Source organism: Xiphias gladius, chromosome 16 (assembly GCF_016859285.1).
Source record: "Xiphias gladius isolate SHS-SW01 ecotype Sanya breed wild chromosome 16, ASM1685928v1, whole genome shotgun sequence".
Classification (NCBI taxonomy): domain Eukaryota; kingdom Metazoa; phylum Chordata; class Actinopteri; order Istiophoriformes; family Xiphiidae; genus Xiphias; species Xiphias gladius.
In genome coordinates this window covers 4,229,421-4,251,549 of record NC_053415.1, presented here as the reverse complement: position 1 = coordinate 4,251,549, position 22,129 = coordinate 4,229,421, and the positions used below count along the sequence as shown (strand labels likewise).

Below are 22,129 nucleotides of genomic sequence, written 5' to 3'. Positions count from 1 at the left end.
CTGTTGGTGACCGCACAGCACAGAGGCTGCAGCCACCTGCTGGAGACATCGAGCACCTGCCTGCGATTACAGAAAAAAATTTAGCCTACAGTATATTTTTTTAGGGATATTTTTGTTATTATTTAAAAATATGTATCATAAGAAAGTCTTCAGTTTCTAACAGTCTCTGATTCAAAAAGGTGCTTTAGGGGTTTTGAAAAATTCTCTAGATGATAAAACACAATTAAGTGGACTGGAGAGAAAATAAATTCAGGGTTGATTTGGAAGTCCTTAATAAAAACTAATTTTAATAATGAGAAAATTACATCAGTTCATGAAAATATATTCTCCCAATTAAAAATTTCAGATAATTTTTTGTTACTTGGACTGAAAAAGGCATGGATAATATCAGACAAATATTGTATCAACAATAAAATTGAACAAGGTTTCAAACTAAACTGTGGAAAGATTTTAATTCAGTAGATACTATTACTGTGATGGTGTCAAGAAACAATATTCGCTTATTTTATGACAGTTAAGGCAATTACCAGAATATACAATAAAATTATCAACACTGAGTCCCTGGTCCTGGAACTTGGACCCCTTCTACACCGAATACTTTAGGATCCAGTGAACGAGGTCACTGCCCTGTCACTTTCTTTATATTTCATTTCTGTCTCGATAGTGATCTGCACGTTTTCCTGCCTAAAATATTAGAAAGGAGATTTGAAAGGGAAATCTTGTCTGTCATCACTAAGGCAGTAGGCTATAATTCACTGGGCGAATGCATTCAAAACTGATGTATTTTTTAGTTCAGCAACATGGCAGTTTGTTCTACTGTACTAACATGAACTATGAGGACGAAACTAAAAGACACAGAGAGTAGGTTTTCCATGATTTAATTCTTTGAATGTGTGTGAAAATCATGTTCTGCAAGTGTAATTTACTTGAATAGAAGATCCAGCAGAATCAGAATCCTGTATTTCTAAGTATACAGCAAGCTACGCCATCTCAGTTGTTCAAACGTAAAAAATCTAATCATTCTCTACTGAATACTGATTTTGTGTTGAATGCAGTTGTCCTTTGTATTTATGCTTAAGTTAGTACAGCCATGTCATTTGTCCCGTTTGAAACTGCAAATGGTTCTCATCGCTATAGTTATAGGCTACATAACCTCTAGTAAAATTTCACATATTTCATTGTTTTTATTAACACTAACACAAAAAGAAGAATAGTTTATGGATGTACGTAAGAAATATCAGAAATCTTTTTCCTCATGTCAAAATCTTCAGCTGTAGCTCTATATAACTACACACAGCAATGTCAGTTATCTAGCTATTGAATATGTATACGGTCTATGTGCACAACTTAGTGTTTATATTGACACAATTAATATAAAGGAAGTTTTTAAGAAGTGCATGACAATATTCGCCACTTCATATCCCAGAAGTCTCTGCACCGAATAAATGATGTCACCTGATAAGGAGGAGGGCGGGGTGTGCTAATGTTTACAACCATTGGGCTGTCAATAGTATAACGTAAAAACTGATTGAATTTACCGATATTTGCAGATTATATGAAAGGACAAGTGAATAATAAACGCAAACTAAATGAGCCCTCCTCGCATTCAGGTAAAAAGACTACTTTGATAAAGCATCTGATCGCTTAAGCTGGCAAACCTGTTAGCGCTTAGCTCGTCAACGTTAGTTATCTGACATTGGTAAACAAGTAAACGTAGCACGGAGATGTTACTTGCTAGCGTTAACTGGATTAATAGGTGGACCTGAACCAACTCCTGCCAATGCACTACCGTCACCGTTACACTGAAACATTGCCTAAAGCATTACTTATGGACCTCCAGTCTGTAACAAATTAATAGCTACTAAAATAGCTAGCTTGCAAACGTTTTGGCTAGCTTTCAGGGGTTGAGGAAACGGCTCATCTGACCACTAGAACTTTGACGGGATTCAAACACGATAGCTAGCTGCACGTTTACAGATGGAAAAGATGCTGTTAAAAGCTAACTCTTAGAACTTGTACATCGGTACAGTTAGCTGTTTACTATGCACTCTGCAGTGTTCCCAGCCACCCACAGCTGACATGTAGATAACTGACACTTAGCCCACTGTCTCTGCTTTACTTTAACACTCAGGTGAGTCGAGATATCAACATGTTTTTAGTAAGTGAGTTAGTCAGTCTTCGGTGGTTGTAGAGTCACGTTTCGTCTCTTGTTAGAGCGGTAGCACTTCCGCTGCGGTTCGTTGTCACATTAGTCATAGTTATTGGTTCTTGAACATAGCACAACATTACTCTCTTGCTTTCTTCTGTGGCAGGATTTTGTTAACTGACAACCCTCCCTCCGCGTGTCCCTGACTGTGTACAGTGAATCCCAGCTTGCATCTGGAAAGCCCACGGATAACATTTCAGAGTGTAACTTTTGTGGGTAAACAGGTGTGTACTGCAATGTATCAAAAAAAAGTTTCTTCCAGTTCTGCCAGGGTCTTTTAGTTATACCTTGCCTTTGTTCTTTTATTGTCTCTTATCTTGCACTTAATTACCCATGTATTGCCTCCGGGATATTTACCTGAAGGAAATATTGATTCTTGAACAGTATGACAGATTTCAGGGTGACAGTGGCTTTTGTGTTCACTGTAACAGTCCTACGTGATTAGAGTCTTTGCGGATGTCATTTCAAACAGTACTGCAATCATGCACAATATTAGCATGAGTTCTGCATTTTGACTTATGAGATACCCCTTGCTCATTTTGTCTTATTGACTATACTATTGTTGTACTCCCTTGTTAGAATCTATAATTCTGTTGGCAGAATGTCACTTTCAAAGAAAAGACATTGATTTATTATGATTTCTAAATGTTAGGTTTCAGTAACTTGAACATTTGTGTTCGTACATGCCTCTCGTAACAGTGTCCCGATGGAATGGGTATTCATCATGAATCGGATGAGCTCTCAGGGTAGCTCTGCAAGCCAGCGGAGGCGGATGGCCCTGGGGGTGGTGATACTCCTGCTCGTGGATGTCATCTGGGTAGCCTCCTCTGAGCTAACCTCAGTAAGGACTTTGTCACAGTCAGTCAGTTTTCCACACCTGCCTTTGCAAGATGATACAATAGGAGTGAAATGAGAGAGGGGGTGCAGATGTACTCAGTAACCAGAGTGCACTGAGATGTTCTGGGATCAGCAGACAATGGTATGAACTTTATATTTTTGTTTGGAGCCCAATGCATGACATAACTTTGCCCTTCTCTCCCCTAACAAGTGGTTGATGAATTACTCAAATCCTTATTTACTTAATATTAATACTGCAACTCCAAAAAAGTGAAAGTCAAAAATTCAAAATCCATATTTTAACGTAAATAAGCCTGGGTTAATGTGTAAGTATAAGTATTTAAATTACCCTATATACTGCAGGTTATTGAAGACTATAGACATTCATAACATTTCACAGTTTTGAACTTAAACATCTTAAATGGATGCCAGTTCATTTCTTGTAGCAGTGGCACCATTACAAGAGAAGGCAGGGTTAGCAGCACCGAAGTGGTTGGAGGTAGCTAGCAATGGAAGACAACGGGGGGCTGCAAACATATAGCTTCTCACAGTCAAAAATGTCTTGCGGAAAAAATAAAGAAATAACTAGACAAAGAAAAAATAGTAACTAGATCCATCACATAAATGTACTGGAATAAGAAGTACAAGGAGTCTTTTTTACACGTATTTGATTTGAAAGTATGAAGTGTTGCATTGGGTTGAGTAAATATAATTTGTTACTCTCCTATGTTCCTAGGGAGAACTATATTTAACTTGACAATCCAGAAATACAACAGAAAATAATCAACAGGACTGTCTGAGAGGGGAAACTGAGGTGAAACATATTTGAACTGAGAGCACAGCAATGTGAAACCAAGCCTGGTGCTTTGAAGACATGAAAGTGTAGACTTTCCGGTTGACCAATGGTTATCCTAACAGTTTCCGCTTGATGATTGTTCCTGCAGTACATTTTCAAGCGACAGGAGTACAACAAACCCTTCTTCAGCACATTCACCAAGACCTCCATGTTTGTGCTGTATTTGCTGGGTTTCCTGCTGTGGCGGCCCTGGCGGCAGCAGTGCACTGGCACTCTGAAGCGCCGGCACTCTGCATTTGTAAGTAGTCAAGCCACACTCACCACATGGGGGCAGTATGCTGAAATGTTTAAAATGTTTTTTTTCTCCAAAAATATCTGACAGTGCAGTTCACAACCTTAGGGATACACAATCACAAACCATGCCCTCTGTCAGGTTTATTGACTTTATTTTCTCAGCTAAATCTGCAGCAGAAGCAGAAAGTTGTGAAAGACCTTTTATGACCTTTTTAAATGGCCAGAATAGTTTGTCTGTGACGACTGAGCTTCCTTTTATTAAAACGCAGATGCATCATGGTTTTTAATGGCCTAAATATCATCATCACATTGAACTGCTTTTAAACTCACTTAGAAGCTGCCGGAGAATGTTTTTCAGGGCCTGGGATGATAAAATTGTAAATGAATCTCAGTCACTTAGCAGAAAGTCAGAATCAGAATTCTTGGTGTTGGTCTGTTGACAGTTTGAATTGCGTCTTTCTGCAGTTTGCTGATGCTGACGCTTACTTAGCACCCTGCACCCCTGACATCACTGTGAACAACTGTTTGGTACGTAGTTTAATTGCAGATTAAATTATAACTCTACCTGCAATGTATTGTTTTTTTTTTACCATTTCCTATTGTGTTGGCAGTGGAGGGAGCCGACAAAAGCTTTCAGAAATAATTGGTAAACCAATCCTCAAATGAATTTTGGTTGGTTTACCAACAGTGTTTGCCAACACTCTAACAACTATAAATGTCTGACTTTCTCTTTCACTCTTGTGCAGAGTGAACCACTTTATGTGCCAGTGAAGTTCCAGGATGTACCTGCTGAACACTCAAATTGTCTAATTGGAGACTTTGAATCTTGTGAGTACATAGATGATGTTTTCTCTTTTAAAAAAAAATGAAGCAGGAAGCATATTTATTGTCTTGCATCAACATTGTATCCTCTTCTGAATAAGTATGCGTACGTGTTTAAGTTTTGATATGAGTTTGATAACCTCATCAAATTGGTCTCATTAATGAGTACTAAAATTTGAACAACAGAGGGCAGTGCTGAGCCATGAAAATAGGTCAAACCACTGTTTAGGGCCACAATATTGACCATGAGAAACCTCTGTCTGACTTTTCCAGCGACCCTCAGACACAGTCCTATCTCTCATGTCGTCTCTCTTCTTTCACATGCCATCATAATAAGAACAAAATGATGAACGATAGGATTTTTCTGTCCTCTGGCTCAGCTGTATTTTGCAGAGCAATTGAAAAGTTTGATGATTCTTATGCACCCCCTTTGTAAGTGGTGTCCTTCAGGAAAGCTGTGAATTACCTCAATATCTGGAGCTGGCTGACAGGCGATGGTTCCTCCAGAGTCCAAAGCCACACAACAGAGGTTCTGAGACAGTTTATTAGGGTTTCTGTTGTGTATGAATTTTAGGTTTTCATATATTTGGCACCGGTTTTGAAAATGATGCTTGTTTTCAGCCCAGTCTGCATTAGCATCGGATAAGCGTGATATTTTGTGTAATTCAATAAAATGATGGTTTTGCTGCAAAAGCAAATGGATCCTCAAAATTACATTCCATTTTCTGTGTTTGGGGATTGGAATAAAACCTCCATTAATTCACACCTCTCTCCATTTCTACCCCCCAGCAGCTTCCAAAAAGCACCGAGTGCGCTTTAGTAACATCATGGAGGTGCGTCAGCTACCCTCTACTCAAGCTCTGGAGGCCAAGTTGTCCCGCATGTCCTACCCAGCTGCCAAGGACCACGAAGCCATGTTGCGCACAGTGGGCAAGCTAACCATCACTGATGTGGCCAAAATCAGCTTCTTCTTCTGCTTTGTGGTGAGTGGAAGCCAGCTTGAATGCCAACTTTGAATTTTACGTTGTTGCATCAAATTATAGACATAATTTGTGGCTGTGTAAGAGATGAGATATGAAAAGCACCCAATTTATTTTTAAGAGGGATGTAGCAGAAGACAGCTTCAAAAACAGCAACATTTTGGGGGACTGAGATGTTACTACCAAATTCAAAAGTAATTTTCGGGTAGATACACAAAGTCATTTGCAACATTTGTGTGGCATGAACCCTAAAACTAAGTCAAGAGAAATAATTCAGGAATCAAGATGCTCAATTGGTAATTTTTAAATTAAAGTCTTGTTTAGACATAAACATTTAGTGCTGTTAGCACTGAGGTAATAGTATGGGAAATGTTGAATACCTTTGTTGGTGCATTATGTAGTATACGTAATAAATAAATGAACAAATTTCTATTCCACATTATAGTGGAATCTCTTAGTGGACTATGGAATTGAAAATTTTATCTGTTGTTCTAACAAAGAAGAATGTGTTTGAAAAAACATTGATAAAAGTCACGTATTAGAATACAAAGATTTATTTTAAAATTTCTGTACATCCTGTACAGTTTTATTGTTCAACATCCAACAGATACATAGCCACCGCTCGAATTCACAGATTCTTGTTTTCCAACTCCCGAGAAAAATACTCTGCTCTAAAGCAGCTAGATTTCCGAAACGTACACCAGCTAGTCGCTCATTTTGTCTGTCTGACTTTGGGTACTGGGTAGGAAGCATGTTTTGTAAACGGCTGCCTGCTGCTGCTGAAAACAGGGTTTAAGTATATTTGTTGGCTGCTAAATCAGAACAATGAGCTAAAAGAGGCTAAAGAGCTTCATACAACTGAAAAGTTGAATGATAACCAAACTTTTTGTTTTTAGAAATTTTTGCAAATTTATTAAAAATCAATCTCATTTGGCAGCAATTACAGCTTCGAGTCTTCTTGGGGAAGTTTTCTAAAAGCTTTGGATTGTCTTGGCTGTATGCTTTGGGTCATTGTTGTGCGTGATGGTGAACCGTCACCTCATTCTCAGGTCGCCTGCACTCTGGAGCAGGTTTTCTTCAAGGACCTCTCAGTATTTGGTTGCATTCATGCACTCAATTCTGACAAGTCTCCCTGTCCCTGCCACTGAGAAGCCCCCATATCATGATGCTGCCACCACCATAAATCACCGTAGAAAATGGTATTAGCCAGGTGATGAGCAGTGCCTGGTGTTCAACAGTCATAGTGATTGGAGTTCTGCCCAAAGAGTTCAATTTTTGTCTCATCAGACCAGAGAATCATTTTCCTCACACCATTAAGGTCTGATTGATGGAGTGCTGCTGAGATGGTCGTCCCTCTGGCAGGTTCCCCATCTCTGCAGAGGGCTTCTGAAGCTCTGTTAGAGTGACAGTTAGGTTCTTGGTCACCTCCCTAAACAAGGCTCTTCTTTCCCAGTTACTCAGTTTGGCTGGGCGGTCAGCTCTGGGAAGAGTCCTGGTGGTTCCAGACTTCTTCCATTTCACAATTATTGAGGCCACTGTGCTGCTGGTAACACTCAAAGCTTTAGAAATGGTTTCATACCTGATGCCTCACTACAGTTTTAAGTGCAGAGAGTTCCTTGCACTTCATGGCTTGGTTTTTGTCCCTACATGCAGTGTGAATTGCAGGACCTTATATACACAGCTCTGTGCCTTTTGTAAACCATGTCCAGTCAATTCAGTTTGCCACAGGTGGAGTCCAGTCAGGTTCTAGACACATCTCAAGGATAATTTAAGCAAAGAGGATGCACCTAAAAACAATTTGGAGTGTCAGAAACAAAGCGTCTGAATACTTTTGCAGCTGGTATAAACAGTGTTTGATTTTTAGTAAATTTGCAAAAAATCTTTAAATAAAAAAAAAAAAAATAATCATTTTTATCCATTTATATTTAAATCTACAACAAAACAAAGTGTGCAACAAGTGAATACTTTGTGAAGTCTCTGTAGCTGTACAGCACCACTTGACCTGTCTTTGTTATTAAGCCTTGTTGTAGTCACTTCTCAGAAAGCATAATTAATAACACACACTTGAGCATTCTTTTTATGTTATTTGCAAGTCAGGTGGCAACAAGTGCGTTTTGCTTGTACTTTAAAAGATGTGCCTTTGGCATATAAGAATTAGGGGACTGAGCAGAGAGTAATGGTTCATAAGTGCCAAAACTGAAAGTCATTAATCATGTGGCATTTAATGTGATAAACTGCTTTTAATTTTCTACAAATCATCTCTGAGCGCAAAGAAGAACTTCTGGAAAGTATTAAAGCAGAGGATTTGACATAGACCTAAACTTGATCACTTAAGGACCTTGCAGATTGGAAATTACTGTCTATTCCAAGGTTTGAAAATTTTAGGAAAGTGGTTATTACATTGTCACAATATACAGGTAATTACATATTATATCTAGTTTTTTTGATTTTTGATATTATTGATATCTTGTAATTTTGATGTATGAACTAAAACTCTGCAGTATAAGAGGTGGATATCAACCTTACATTAGAATACAATTTAAAAAAATAAAAAATAAAAAAAAATTGGGCACACATTGAAATTGACCAGCGAGTCGAATTAAAACCTGAGACAGCAAACTGGTATTTACCACAGGCCTGTTGTATTGTAATTTTTTTTTTCCATTTTGCCCACTTCTTGTACAAAATGTCACATCACTGCCTCTGTTTTTCTTCCAGTGGTTCCTGGCTAACCTGTCCTACCAGGAAGCCCTGTCCGACGTGCAGGTTGCTATTGTCAACATTCTGTCATCCACCTCAGGTGACTCTCTCTCTATGAATTTGATAACAGTAAGTACAATTTAAAGGTGAGAAGGAAAATGGGACAAATGCGTCTTGGTTTGGTCGTGTATTTATTAAACCTAAAGAAGAGTATACCCACTGCTGTGACTGGGCTCTCAGCTATCTGAATCATCAGTTTTCTGATTCAAGTGTGTTCTACCACCTTTCCCTCTTCAGGCCTGTTTACGCTCATCTTAGCAGCCATATTTCCCAGCAATAGCAGCGACCGTTTCACCTTGTCCAAACTGCTAGCTGTGGCTCTGAGGTAAGGGCTGAATGAAGGTGTCGGCAGTTGGGTTGAGAAGGGCATGCCGGGAGGTTTCAGTGCTCAGTGTATATTTACATGAGTGGATGTATTATTTTATGCTGTTTGTGTTTTCCTAATGTGTCTCCGCACTTAACTTTTACATTTCAGTTCTCTAAAATGCTGTGCATCCGCTTTGGAAGAGTTGTTGAAATCTAGTTTTCGTTATATCCAATATCAATATATATTATCACCTTATTCCCTGGTTCAGATAGATAGAGAATTCATGATCCCCAGTGGATAAACTCAAATTGTTTTTGTGATGTACTTATCTTTCCTCTAGAACCACATTCAGAACAAAATCTAAAATTTGAACACAAAACAATTAATTTATTGACCCCATCACCTTGGCCTGTTGCAGCATTTCCCGTGCAGATTTTAGAGTTTTTGGGCTCTAATGTTCTGAAATATTAATTAATGAAATATTGAGGAGTAGTTCAACATTTTGGGAAATATCCTTATTAGCTTTCTTGCTGAAAGTTAGAGAAGATCAGTGTTTGCAGAGCAGAGTAGAGAAATTTGGCTTACAGATGGCAGACAATAGTTGTAAATACAAAAAAAACATATGCATACATAAATAAATAAACAAAATGATACAGATTAAGGCCAGAATCACTGTTGTCTTGTCTCTTGTCGAGCTGTTTTTCTCCCATTTCCGGTCCTTGTGCTAAGATATGCAGCTGCTGTTTTAGCTTCCTATTTAGCACAGACATGATAGTGGTATTGATCTCCTCATCGACAATACCATGAAAGCATTTCTTTAATTTCATCAAAGTTTTTGTGCATAGTGTTTAATTTAATGTAAGTTAAATTGAACTGATCACATATTGGTCACAAGTCAGTGTAAGGGAGTTCAGTCCTTTCACATAAGAAAAGCAGTCAGTGTATGTTGTTAATTTTTTTCAACACTTTAATATAGTAAAACATATTAACTTTGTAGCAGTTTTGTACTTTGTGTCACGTTTTTTTGTTGTTCTTTTTCGCCGTTTTTTTTTTTTTTTTTCAAATAAATGGTTCAATCTTAAAATAACCTTGTTTACCTATCAGTTAATGTATTATCTCTCCCTTGTTTAGCATGGGAGGCGTGGCCCTTGTGAGTTTCTCCAGCATGGACAACCCTGATGAGAAAGGCCTCATAGGTAGCCATGGACACAACATGTATCTGTCACTCTTCCGCCTCACTATTGTGTAATTAATATAGTTTGAAGCGCTCTTTCCAAAGGTAATAACTTTTAAATTTTTATGAAGGTTCTTTGTGGTCGCTGGCTGGGGCGATACTTTACGCAGTCTACATTGTGATGATCAAGAGACGAGTGGATCGGGAGGATAAGCTTGACATTCCCATGTTCTTTGGTAAGCAAATGCTCAGTATATCTTGCTTAAGGACAAAGCCAGTATTTTTATGCCTCTACGCCAGCGACAGCTGTGGCCGGAGGCATTCTGTTCGTTGGTGCAACATTTATATATACGTCTGTACTGGTGGTACCTTTGACCTTTTACCGCCAAATTCTAACGAGTTCATCCTTGAGTCCATCCGTCTGTACATACATACATCTGTCTGTATGTCTGTGAATACGTCCATCCATTCCATGCTCATGAACGCAATATCTCAGGAACACATTGAGGGAATTTCTTCAAATTTGCCACAACCGTTCACTTGGACTCAAGGATGAACTGATTAGATTTCTGATGGTCAAAGGTCAACGGTCAAGGTTACTGTGACCTTGCAAAACATGTTCTGGCTAATGCCACACCACCAGACTTCTGACCAGAAAACATCAGAATCAGCTTTATTGGCCAAGCATGTGAACACATACAAGGAATCTGACTTTTTGTCTCTCAGGGAATTTACAGACTAATACAGAAGACCAAGAAAAACAAGAACAACAAAGCTAAAGAAAGTCAAGTCAAATCAGTTTTAATTATATATCCCTACATAAATCAAAAAACACAGTTTATATGTTTTTTTCCGTCACTACATATATTACCGGTATATGAGTCTGGACAGACATGGATGTGAACTGCAACTTAACTGGCTGGCGGAGGCATAGAACCGTGAGGCGGTAATTCTAGTTAAAATGTGTACCAGTTGTTATAGATATTTCAGTCACTGACAGTATTCTTAGCAATGTCTGCAGCTTATCCACATATTAAAACAGTTGGTTAGTAGAAAATTGAGACCCTTGTAAAACTTTTTATTCCATGAACTTGTAGCTTCTATGGCCGACAGGTTGTCTTTAGAGCTACCTACATTGGGCTACTGTGTGTCTCTCAGGGTTTGTGGGTCTGTTTAACCTGCTGCTTCTGTGGCCGGGTTTCCTCCTACTTCACTACACGGGCTTCGAGGCCTTTGAACTTCCCAGCCAGCTAGTGTGGACTTACATCCTCATTAATGGCCTCATCGGAACCGTACTCTCTGAATTCCTTTGGCTCTGGTGAGCACATGATCCATAATTTATGCAGGTTTTGGCAACAAATCATCACAATTTACATTTTATATCATTTTATATCATTTTGATACCTTCAATTGAGTTTCCATTTAGATACCATGCTGATAAATTAAATTGAATTAATATAAGAGAACTTTGGTTTGAATAATGTACATTGTTTCAAAAATGTTTCATTTCTGACTGGGAATGTTGCTTTCTGTCCACAGGGGCTGCTTCCTCACATCATCTCTAATTGGAACTCTGGCATTGAGCCTCACTATCCCACTCTCTATTATGGCAGATATTTGTATGCAGAAGGTAAGCGTCCCCCAGCAGGTACTTAACAAACAGAGTCGGAGTTTCAAATCAGAGTCAAGATAATGTTTGTTTGGCATCGGCAAGACTCCAATTAGCGGATAGTAAGTCAACGCAGATTGCAAAATGAAAAGTGTGGACAATTTGGGAAGCAGTATTAGTTTGTTTAAGCCTTTTTCTTGAAATTTTAATAAATTAAATGTCAGTTTTAGCCAAATTGTCATTTGTTTCATCTAATCTGCACAGTGTTATTCTATTTTAGTTAAATTAAACTGATGATTGGTTGCAAGTCAATATAAGTCATGTCTGTCCCATTTCAATGTTGTGTATTTCTCTATTTTCCATTCTCTTTCTTGGTCATTTTTCTTAATAAATGATAATTTCTCAATTGATAAAATAATTTTAATTGGAAGGAACAACTTCAACAAAATGGATTAGTCCTCAAATGTATAATGTGCCAAAAGTGGTATTGTTATGGTTTTGATTTAGCATAATCTTAATTTTGTCAAGGTAAACTATTCTCTTTAAACTCAACACAGTTCACAGTTGAGTTTACAAACGTCAACAATCGGGAAATGTGGGGATTTGGTGGGGGGGATATTTTTTCACTGAAGCAAAACCAGGGAGTATATCTTTATAGAGGTTACATGTGTACTGTATTTGTCATATTGCTTTACCGGGAAATGATTGACTCAATTTAATGTTGTGATGTACGTATTTGTTTATTAGGTTACCGGTCAAAAAACTTGTGAAATTTAAACAAATGGTTATAAATTAATATAAAAAACGGAAGTCCAGTCATGACAGTAGTTGTAACTACTTGCTTTCTTCTGTGTGTGTGGACAGGTACGTTTCTCGTGGCTGTTTTTTGCCGGGGCAGTCCCTGTCTTCCTCTCCTTCTTCATCGCTACGCTTTTATGCCACTACAACAACTGGGACCCTGTCCTAGTGGGGCTGAGGAGAGTATACGCCTTTATTTGCAGGAAACATCGCATTCAGAGGTACACCCTGGTTCTCCACTGGGCTTTCATGTGACATTAATATCCTGTGGAAGCTCAGAAAGTGGCTAAGCAACTGAATGTGTTAACCAGATATATCAATGTGCTAGCTAACATACATATGCCCCATAGCTGCGAATTACATATACCATGGACCATTTTAAAGCAGCCATTTGTACCAGCACATTTTCTAGGCATTATGAAAAACAGCCTGCAGAGACTTGACACTTACTTGGGATAGGTAATCCATTAGAGGTAACACTGCAACACGTATTCTTTTTGGCAAAGTTACATTATTGTTGCATGGTAATGCTATTGTGAGCAGGAACTAGTCTGAAACCGCTGACTTTTGGTTGATTCAAGGACACTGATACAACTTAGATTCAGCTCAGTAGCCAGAAACAATTGCATTCATCACCTAAACTGCCAAAGAAAATCAAACTGAGTGGATGGAAAAAATAAGCAAACATGGATGCTTCTTAAATGGTAAGCAGTGTTTTGGTTTTGAAACTCAACTTAATGAGGTTATGTACTCTACTACACTCTTGTTGTTGCATACACACACACACACACACACACACACACACACACACACACACACACACACACACGCACACATATAACTATAGAAGCATTTTAATAACAACAGCCTCAACAGGAACAACAGCAATAATAATAATAAATACTCTATTTTAAACACTGGATGGAAATGTACAACTATCTGTAACCATTCCTGCAGTGTGCAGTAGTACAATCATTAAACTGAGTAAAGTACAGCCACAAAATATCTGTTACTACACCTGAATGAGCTCCAAACAATGTATTCAGTATGCTTGTAACACCTCGAAACAATCTTGGAAATGTGGCTGCTGAAAAACAGACTGCTTGATGCTCTTCTTCTGAAATGCTTCCATATCATTGGAGCTGTGACAAGCCATGGTGCAACTGTAAAGTAGTACAGCTACAGCCAATGGACATCCAGGGTCCTTTTAGATTGACCTCACAGTTAAGACCAAGTATTTCCTTTTATTTCAGTCATCTCAAAAATGTTCTTAATGGTTCTTCCAACCACCCACAACCTCTTTAGGCCAATAATAAGAGTTTAGCTTTGACAAGAGTATCCTGTGTCGGAAATTATCATCCCAAATTGGGAGAAAATTGGAAAAATTTCCCTCACTAAAATAGTAGCATTTTGCATGAGGATTTCAGTCCTTGGTTAAAACTTCCTTAAAAGGTTACAACATAACCTTCACAAAACATAAACATGATGAGGGCTATATCGAATGTATTTATCACCAGCAAGTTTCAAGTCTCTGCAATTTCATTTTCATGATGTGTCTGATTATTATTGGCCTAATATTATATAAAGCTATAAAAGTGAACTTGATTTTACTCATGTCAGACATGCGTAACCAGTAGTAGTAAATACAGCCACTTTGGTTTAGGGACAAAACAAGTTTCCTGTACTACAATTACTACTCTATGACTTTGAGGCCAATCTATCTTATCGGATTAATCGCATTACCATATCCACACAACACCCATTTCCAGATGTCTTTCTTTTTCTAGACTTGTTATTAGTGACATTGAACCATTATTTGTGTACAGTCATTTCCCATTGGACTGCCTCAGTAGCGTCAAATGTGGTTACTATGGCATTTGTGACGCAACTGCAAAAAGAGTGTAAACAGACACGCATGCTTAAGGGGTCAAAATGTTGCTATCATGAGTTCCATTTGTTAAAAGCAAATGGGGGATATTTCTGTACACACACACACACACCCCAGGGACCATGTTTAACTAGTCAATTTCCACTCAAGTCTGTGCTGGAAGTGAGGTTGTGACTTAATGTGAACATTCTAAGAAAACAGTGTTCAGTCCAATCGTTTAAAAGTTAAAGCTTTTAAAGTTTAAAATATAAAGTGAGTTGTTGTTTCATTGTATTGTGGTGTATGGCCGATTAAAAATTAATTTTCCTTTAACTCTGAAACATATTTAAAGTCTTTTCTTTTGATTCTCACAAAGACAACAGACTCTATTTGTAGCTCAGCCTCACTAAGTTAAGTCTGTAATCATATGCGCATACTTTACTGACTAACCTCTCTGGCAATTACACTATCTATTCTGCTTTGAATGCCCCCCCATTTGGTGAGGGATTATTATAATAATGATAGTTGTAAAGATGATGACTGTGATAATGATTGACATCCCTTTCCCTCCGTTTACAGACTGCCGGAAGACAGCGAGCAGTGTGAAAGCCTTATTCCTCTACACACTGTCTCCCCAAACGAAGGAAACTTCTGTTCGTGATCCAACAGAAAAACACAATGTAAATGATCACTAAGAATTTCCTGACCTTGACATGTGTGCTGTTGTTTGTGTTTGTAATCTTGGTGTTTGTGACAATATAAAGACACATAAATCAGGCGGGTTAGTTAAAACGTAGCATTAGAAGAAACATGAAAAATCTCAAACTTAAATTAATAAAAGAAAAAAATAGGAAAAATACATATATCAATATGATATACATATACATACATATACATATATACATATAGAAAAATACATATATCTATCCATCTGTGTATCATCTGTATATGTATATATCTATATTAATGTGTATGTATCTATACATCTATATCTATATATTTATATATATAGTTAGATATTTAGAGATATATAGATAAATGTATGTATGTATGTGTATATGTATGTATGTGTGTATGTATGCATGTGTATATTTGTGTATGTATCTATATATCTCTCTATATATCTAACTATATATAGAGATATATATGTATGTGTATGTATGCGTGTGTATGTGTGTGTGTGTGTATGTGTGTGTATGTGTATGCATGTGTGTGTGTATGTGTATGCGTGTGTGTATGTATGTGTGTATGTGTGTATGTGTATATACAGCTCTTAAAAAAAATGTGTGTGTGTGTGTGTGTGTGTATATATATATATATATATATACATGATTTTTATTTTTATTTTTATTTAATGTGTGTGTGTGTGTGTGTGTGTGTGTGTGTGTGTGTGTGTGTGTGTGTGTGTGTGTGTGTGTGTGTGTGTATATATATATATATATATATATATATATATATATATATATATATATAAAATATGGATATGATTTTTATGTATTTTTTTTATCTCCCAAGGTGGTGAATGTGGATCTCGCTGAGCTGACAATCTGGAAGCTTTCAGAGACATTGAACTACCCCAGTGCCTCCTATTAAAACTATTTATTTTCTACAGCGTTGAGATGACCCAGCCATTTCTACAGGCTCCTTTTTATTTTCACATGTCAGTCAGATCGAGATTCAGATTTCACTCTTTTGAAAGTTGCTGTGTTAAAAGAAACTTTATGCTTCTCAAGGTGCTGGACATTATCAGTGATTACTATAGTGTCATGTGAGCAAATGAAACGGTACATGTTGAACTTCTCAAATCAGGGGAAAAGAGTTCCCATCACTATTTTAGTCACGACAATGTTCTGTACTGGACATTGTTATGTTTGTCTGTAGGCCTTTTTTTTTTTTTTTAAACCTTGCTGCTTGGAAGTGTATGTGTGGAGCAGACACAATGTATTTTCATGTATGGCCATTTGCACCCTCAGAGAGCTAACCTAGTATTTCCCGACGGTTTTAGTATCACCAAGGCAGCATAGTAGTGAAGCACCTCCTTGAATTATATACTTTACTGCAGCACTGTTTCTAATTTCAACACCTGGATCTGTAGAAGTTAGTGTAGTTTGGAGCGTCAACTTCTCTGCCATGCAGATTTCTAGGGACTATCTGGGATTCTTGCTATTCAAATCAGCCATGTGATGCTTTTCATATGACCAGTCAAAGCACAAAGCACAAGTACATAAGTATTAGGACAGTGACACATTTTTTTTTTTTTTTTTTTGTCCTTCTGGCTCTGAGCTTCAACACATTCAATTTGATATAAAACAACAGATACTACATTTAAGTGCCAAGTCTCAGCTTTAATCTGGGTGGGTTTACATCATTATAGAAAGAATTGTGTGGGAGATAGAGCCTTTTTATCACACAGTGTCCAAATTGTAGGGGTTCAAAAGTAGCTGGATAGATACACTTTTGAAGTCAAACAAAATCATCATATTTCATATTTTGGTGGAAAATCCTTTACAGTCAATGACTGGTTGAAAACTGACCCACAGACATCAGAAGACACTTTGTATCTTCCCTAGTGATGCTCTCCCAGAGCTTCACTGCAGCCTCCATCAGCTCTTGCTGTTGTCATGGGGTCTCTCTGCCTTTAGTCTGGTCTTCATCAAGTGGACTGCTACTCAGTCAGGCTGAGATCAGGTGACTGACTCGGGGAGTCGAAGATATTCCACCTCTTCACCCTGAAAAAGCTCTGTGGTTGCTTTGGCCGTATGTTTAGGATCGCTGTAGGATGAAATGTCGTCCAATGAGTTTTGATGCATTTGACCGAATCTGAGCTCACAGAATGCTCCTGGTTGATTTTTGTTTCATCAGCCCATAGAACTTTGTTCAGGAACTCTACCCATTTCCTTTGTGTGTTTTTGTGAACTGCAGCCTGGTTTTTGAGGTTTACCAGGGGTTTGTATCTTGTGGTGAATCCTCTGAGGTTCTGGTCATCAAGTCTTCTCATGATTGTTTACAAGGAAATGCGTGTTCTTGACTTGCTGTGCAGTCAAAAAAGGGATCATCCACAAGAGTTGTGCTCCTTGGTCTACCAGCTTGTTTACTACTTTCAAATTTTCCTGTACAGATCTGCTTTTTTAGAAAGTACCCAACTGCTGATTTTGGCAAACCAACTACTTTTGATATCTCTCTGGTAGATTTTTGCTTTTTCTGAGACTCATCATTATCATCTTCACTTGCATGTTCACCTCTTCACTCCTCATACTGACAGACAACTTCAGCTCAATCTAAATGGCAACTCTCAACTCTCAGTCAACTCTGAGCCATGTGAGTGTTTGTAGTGCATGAACTAACATTGAAACAACACAAAGCTGCCCAAGAAACATTTCACAGCTTTAGTAACCAAGTGTCTAATTACTGTTAAACCTCTAAAATTTAGATGCTGTGTTTATAGGGCTCTATCTCCCACACAGTCCTTTGTATTTTGATGTCAATCTACTCAAATTATAGGTCACACTTGGCACTTTAATGTAGTATCCATTATTTTATTTAAAATTGAATGAACTGAAGCTCAGAACCTGAAGAACAAAAAAAAAAAAAAAAATGTCATTGTCCAAATACTTATGTACTGCCTGCATTCCTTTCATGACCAGTAATCAGATATAATTAGAAATACAGTAGTGATGAGTTCACATTACCCAGCCTCAGCAGCCTGGGTAATGAAAAAAAATTTTCAGAGTAGCCTATGCATGTGTTACAAGAAATTTTTCACATATTTCGGACCTCCAAGTGATACTAACACTGTCCTGATAGGATTTGACAAATTTTCATCTCTCAGCAAAAAAAATATTTTTTAATATATTGGCTATTTTTCAGTCTGAGACTAATCTTAATTTTCTTCTATTGAGGAAAACTTTGTTAGTCTGATGCTGGAAGAAGAAAAAATGAAATCACACTCAGCTGAACAAGAAAGCATTACATCCTCGTGACATCCTACAGACCACCAGCTTTATTGTTTTCTCTCGTTCCCCTGACAGTGCTGGAACCTGAAGACAAACAGGGATAGAGAGACATAAACTTTGCGTTTGACAGTAAGCCTTCCGCTATAAGCTAAATAATAACGGTTGTCTGCTTGAATGAGCAGTTTCCTTTTCAGATGGATGTAAATACTGTACACAGTGAAACATTAGCAGAGTATTGTTGTTTGTTTGTGAACCTCAGATGAACACTACAGATTTATCTTCTGAGATTATCTATCAGTTTATATTTGATATATTATTGTAAATGATGACTTCCAGAGGAAGAGTTTGCATCACAGCCAAATTCTCTTTTAGTTGCAACTGAGATTATATCACATCAATGGGACTGTTGTAGGTGATCTATTTTTTTGTAAATGAAAATGATTTACTGCATTTACTGTTTTTGATTTCATGTGATGAGAAAAAAGCATATATTTTAGCAGCCTCAGTGTCTGTCATGTAATAAGGATAATGGCAGTTGAAGGTGAAATTTAAACTTTATTCCACTCATCCTGTTAAATGCCAGATGTGTGTACATCTTTATGGAATGTTTTTATTGCACTCATCACTGACTGGACGGTTTCATTTATGTTCATTATTGCACTTGCTGTGTTTTTGCCAATCAGTTCTACCCTCCCTACCCTACCCATTCGTTTATAGGTGGTGATATTTCTCATGTCTGCATAGACTTCAAAAGAAAATTATTTTTTCATCTTTTATCAGTGGTGCTTGTGGAATCATGGATAAGATTTTTTTTTCTCAGGTTCTTTGTCTTGTTTTTATTATTTTATTATTATTATTAAGGCCCAGAAAAAGACTGTGATAGCAACTCTCCTTTTATCAGCCTAAGCTCTTCAATAATCCTATTATTTTGCAAGACTGTTTCCATACTTACACTGCACTATTAAAACATATTGTTTTAAATCTCTGCTTTAAATTATTTATTTCTACAGAAGACATTGTTAATGTTAAGATGTGTCAGAACAACAGCATTTCTTCTTCAACCTGATTTGCATGCATTTGCGATCATCTACTGACCACGTAGTCATGAACACATCCGTTGTGTAGATCCGTGCTTGGTGCTAGCCACCATCAGGTCAAGCTATTTTGTTATTTAGCCAGCACAGTATTGGCTGTTTAAGTGAGGGCTAACTGGGGGGATTATTAGACCATGATGCAGCTGCGTTTTACAGAGTTGTTGATGTGGTTGTGGCAGGCAGCACCATTTTTTTAACAGCATGGGTCGTCTAATGGAAATGTCTTGTTAGTTGGCTGGTCCACTACTTTGGTCCAGACTGAAATAGTTTGATTTTTTATGTATCCAGTCAAAGATCTCAGCATCTACTAGACCGAAATTCTGAACTTCTCATCTAGCACCATTTTAAATTTTTTATTCAGCTCAATTCTTTGGTTGATGAACAAATACCTGCAAAACAAAACTAATGACATTCTCATCAGTGTCAGCTCTACTTTATCCTTAGTGCTAATTAGCTAATGTTAGCATGTCAACACGCTATTCTAAGATGCTGAACTGCTAAGTATCAGCATCTTAGCATTGTTATTGTGAGGATGTTAGCATGCTGATGTTAGCATTTAGCTCAGAGCACTGCTGTGCCTAAGCACAGCCTAAATCTGCTCGCAAAAAAAGCTTAAAAAATGAACAAAATATACACATAAAGAAAAGCTCGTAATGATATCCAATTATAGACTGCGCTAAAAAGATACTCTCGTGGATTCGAGGCTTTGTTCACACATTCACCTCTTCAATGCTGTTTATCATGTTTTTGCCTGAGTCATGAAAACATACCTGCATTTCATTTAGAGATTTTTTTGATGTGCAAAATATTTGCTTTCATAATGTATGAAAACATTTATGAGTCTGCTCAAGATAACTTTTACGTTCCTTTAAGCATTTAGTGCTGCATGATGGCTTTGAACTTAGATAATAGAGGCCAAATAGTGTAAGTCTAAATTGTAGAACACTAGAGCATGACTTGCAACCATGTACATCATAAAAGTTGGACACAGACAAGGCCCATAAATGTTTACTCTAACCTCCTGTTACACAAAGCAGTAGACATTTTATGTCTTACAGAGTAGAGTACATTTTACCTGAGGCATTTCAAGTAGACCTAGAGTGTGTCCCTTTTGAGCTTTTAAGTGTCAAGTGGATACTCAAGTGTATTGGCTTTTTCCTTGACATCCTTTCATTATTTTGCTTTTTCATACTGTACTGAAATACGACGACTAGCTCTTCATACTGAGTATCATTTTCAGGATCACTGAGTTTGTCTACATAGGCTAAAAGTCATCCTTGTTGCCCCAATACATGGTTTTGTAATGTAAATTATTAGGCTTTCATTAAGCCCTTCTCATGTTTGCCAGTCATTATATGTTGGCTTATTTCCTTTAACATCCATTTGCTGTTGATAATTTCTAGCTCACTAGACACAGTACAAAACTGTCTGTAATGTGTTTTTCTCAAAGTCACAAAGAAAGTTCATGTAGTCTCTTACAAATGAGATATATCTAATCACTAAGATACAACAAATGCATTGTTTTATGCTATGTAATTACTCACAGGCATCTGAACACAATAGCAGATAATTCAAATGAGACTTATGAGACATAAATTAAGAGGCTTCAGTATCCTAGTGAACAATCAACCCTGATTTTACTTTCTTCACTTTTGACAGTTAACATTTGGCTAACAATGTGATGATGTGCAGCGCATCAAGGTTTAATTGACAGTATCTTACAATATTCAATTACAGTTGGAGGGCACTCAAGGCTTTTATCTAATCATGTTCAACCTTTCTATATAATTTCATCTTTGTCTTCTACAGCAGAGGCAGCTATGTGACTGGTGAAGTCTGGGGAAAAGGTTCTCTTTTCTAAGGGTGACAGCTGGTTTTAGGATTCATGCAGTCATTTTTCTATTTCTACTTTAAACATCTTCTCAGTGTTTAAAGTAGAAAAGAGACAACATTAATCATTCGTTATCTTTAAAATACAGTGAAACCAGTCTAGCTCAAGAGTATAATTTTATCTACCACGCAAATGTGGTAGATATAGCTGGACTGGTGGTGTGAACCCAATGGAAAATATGTTCACCTCACCAATCCATCCATGCCTGGCTTATTTCAGTCTTGTTTCTGTTTGAACTTTTCAACTTCCCTGCTTGTTTCTCTATTTTAATCAAAACGCTACCTTGTTCTTGCTTGCCTTCTGTGTCTTCCTACATGGTTATTGTCTATTGTTTTAATTTCTCTAGCACACATTCTCAGCCATGTTTAACCTTAGTATCATTTTCAGGTCCACTGAGTATGTCATATCTCCGTTTTTACCTCATCAAAACCAATAGCTTTTAAATCTCATTCAGCTTGATTTATTTGGTCAAAATCAGCAGTGTTTATCCTGTTTTTCTTATTATATATTTGCAATTTGTAGCAGCTTTTAACCACATCTCTAATCCCGACTGTAACTTAAAGTTAAACAAAATGTTTCTGTGAAAGGGAGGCACATTAGTCTTGATGATAAGAAGTGAAGCCAGGCCTCAGCACTCATGCTGCTTGTGATAGTGTTTAATGTTTAACTGCCCTGCCCTCATAAGAGGGAGGAGGAAATTTGTGGGAGTTGCATGTTGGCTAATACTTTGCTCAGACTGAG

At 37.5% G+C, this 22,129-nt stretch overlaps 1 protein-coding gene across 6 annotated transcripts; it reads left to right on the top strand.

The window, feature by feature from the left end:
* The first annotated feature begins 1,470 nt into the window (after nt 1-1,470).
* On the top strand, nt 1,471-17,617 carry LOC120802042 (solute carrier family 35 member F5-like). Of its 6 annotated transcripts, none has more exons than XM_040149489.1 (16): nt 1,471-1,610; nt 2,313-2,430; nt 2,906-3,047; nt 3,988-4,137; nt 4,599-4,661; nt 4,880-4,961; nt 5,748-5,938; nt 8,654-8,735; nt 8,933-9,020; nt 10,134-10,198; nt 10,308-10,412; nt 11,335-11,494; nt 11,716-11,806; nt 12,650-12,804; nt 15,030-15,130; nt 15,966-17,617. In XM_040149489.1, the coding sequence occupies exons 3-15, from the start codon at nt 2,913-2,915 to the stop codon at nt 15,109-15,111; spliced, it is 1,449 nt and encodes a 482-aa protein (XP_040005423.1). In that variant the 5' UTR covers nt 1,471-1,610; nt 2,313-2,430; nt 2,906-2,912; the 3' UTR covers nt 15,112-15,130; nt 15,966-17,617. The 6 variants fall into 6 exon arrangements, with proteins under 6 accessions (XP_040005423.1, XP_040005422.1, XP_040005426.1 ...); XM_040149488.1 differs by having other exon boundaries at nt 5,745-5,938; XM_040149492.1 differs by lacking the exon at nt 2,906-3,047 and having other exon boundaries at nt 5,745-5,938.
* Nucleotides 17,618-22,129: the final 4,512 nt, after the last annotated feature.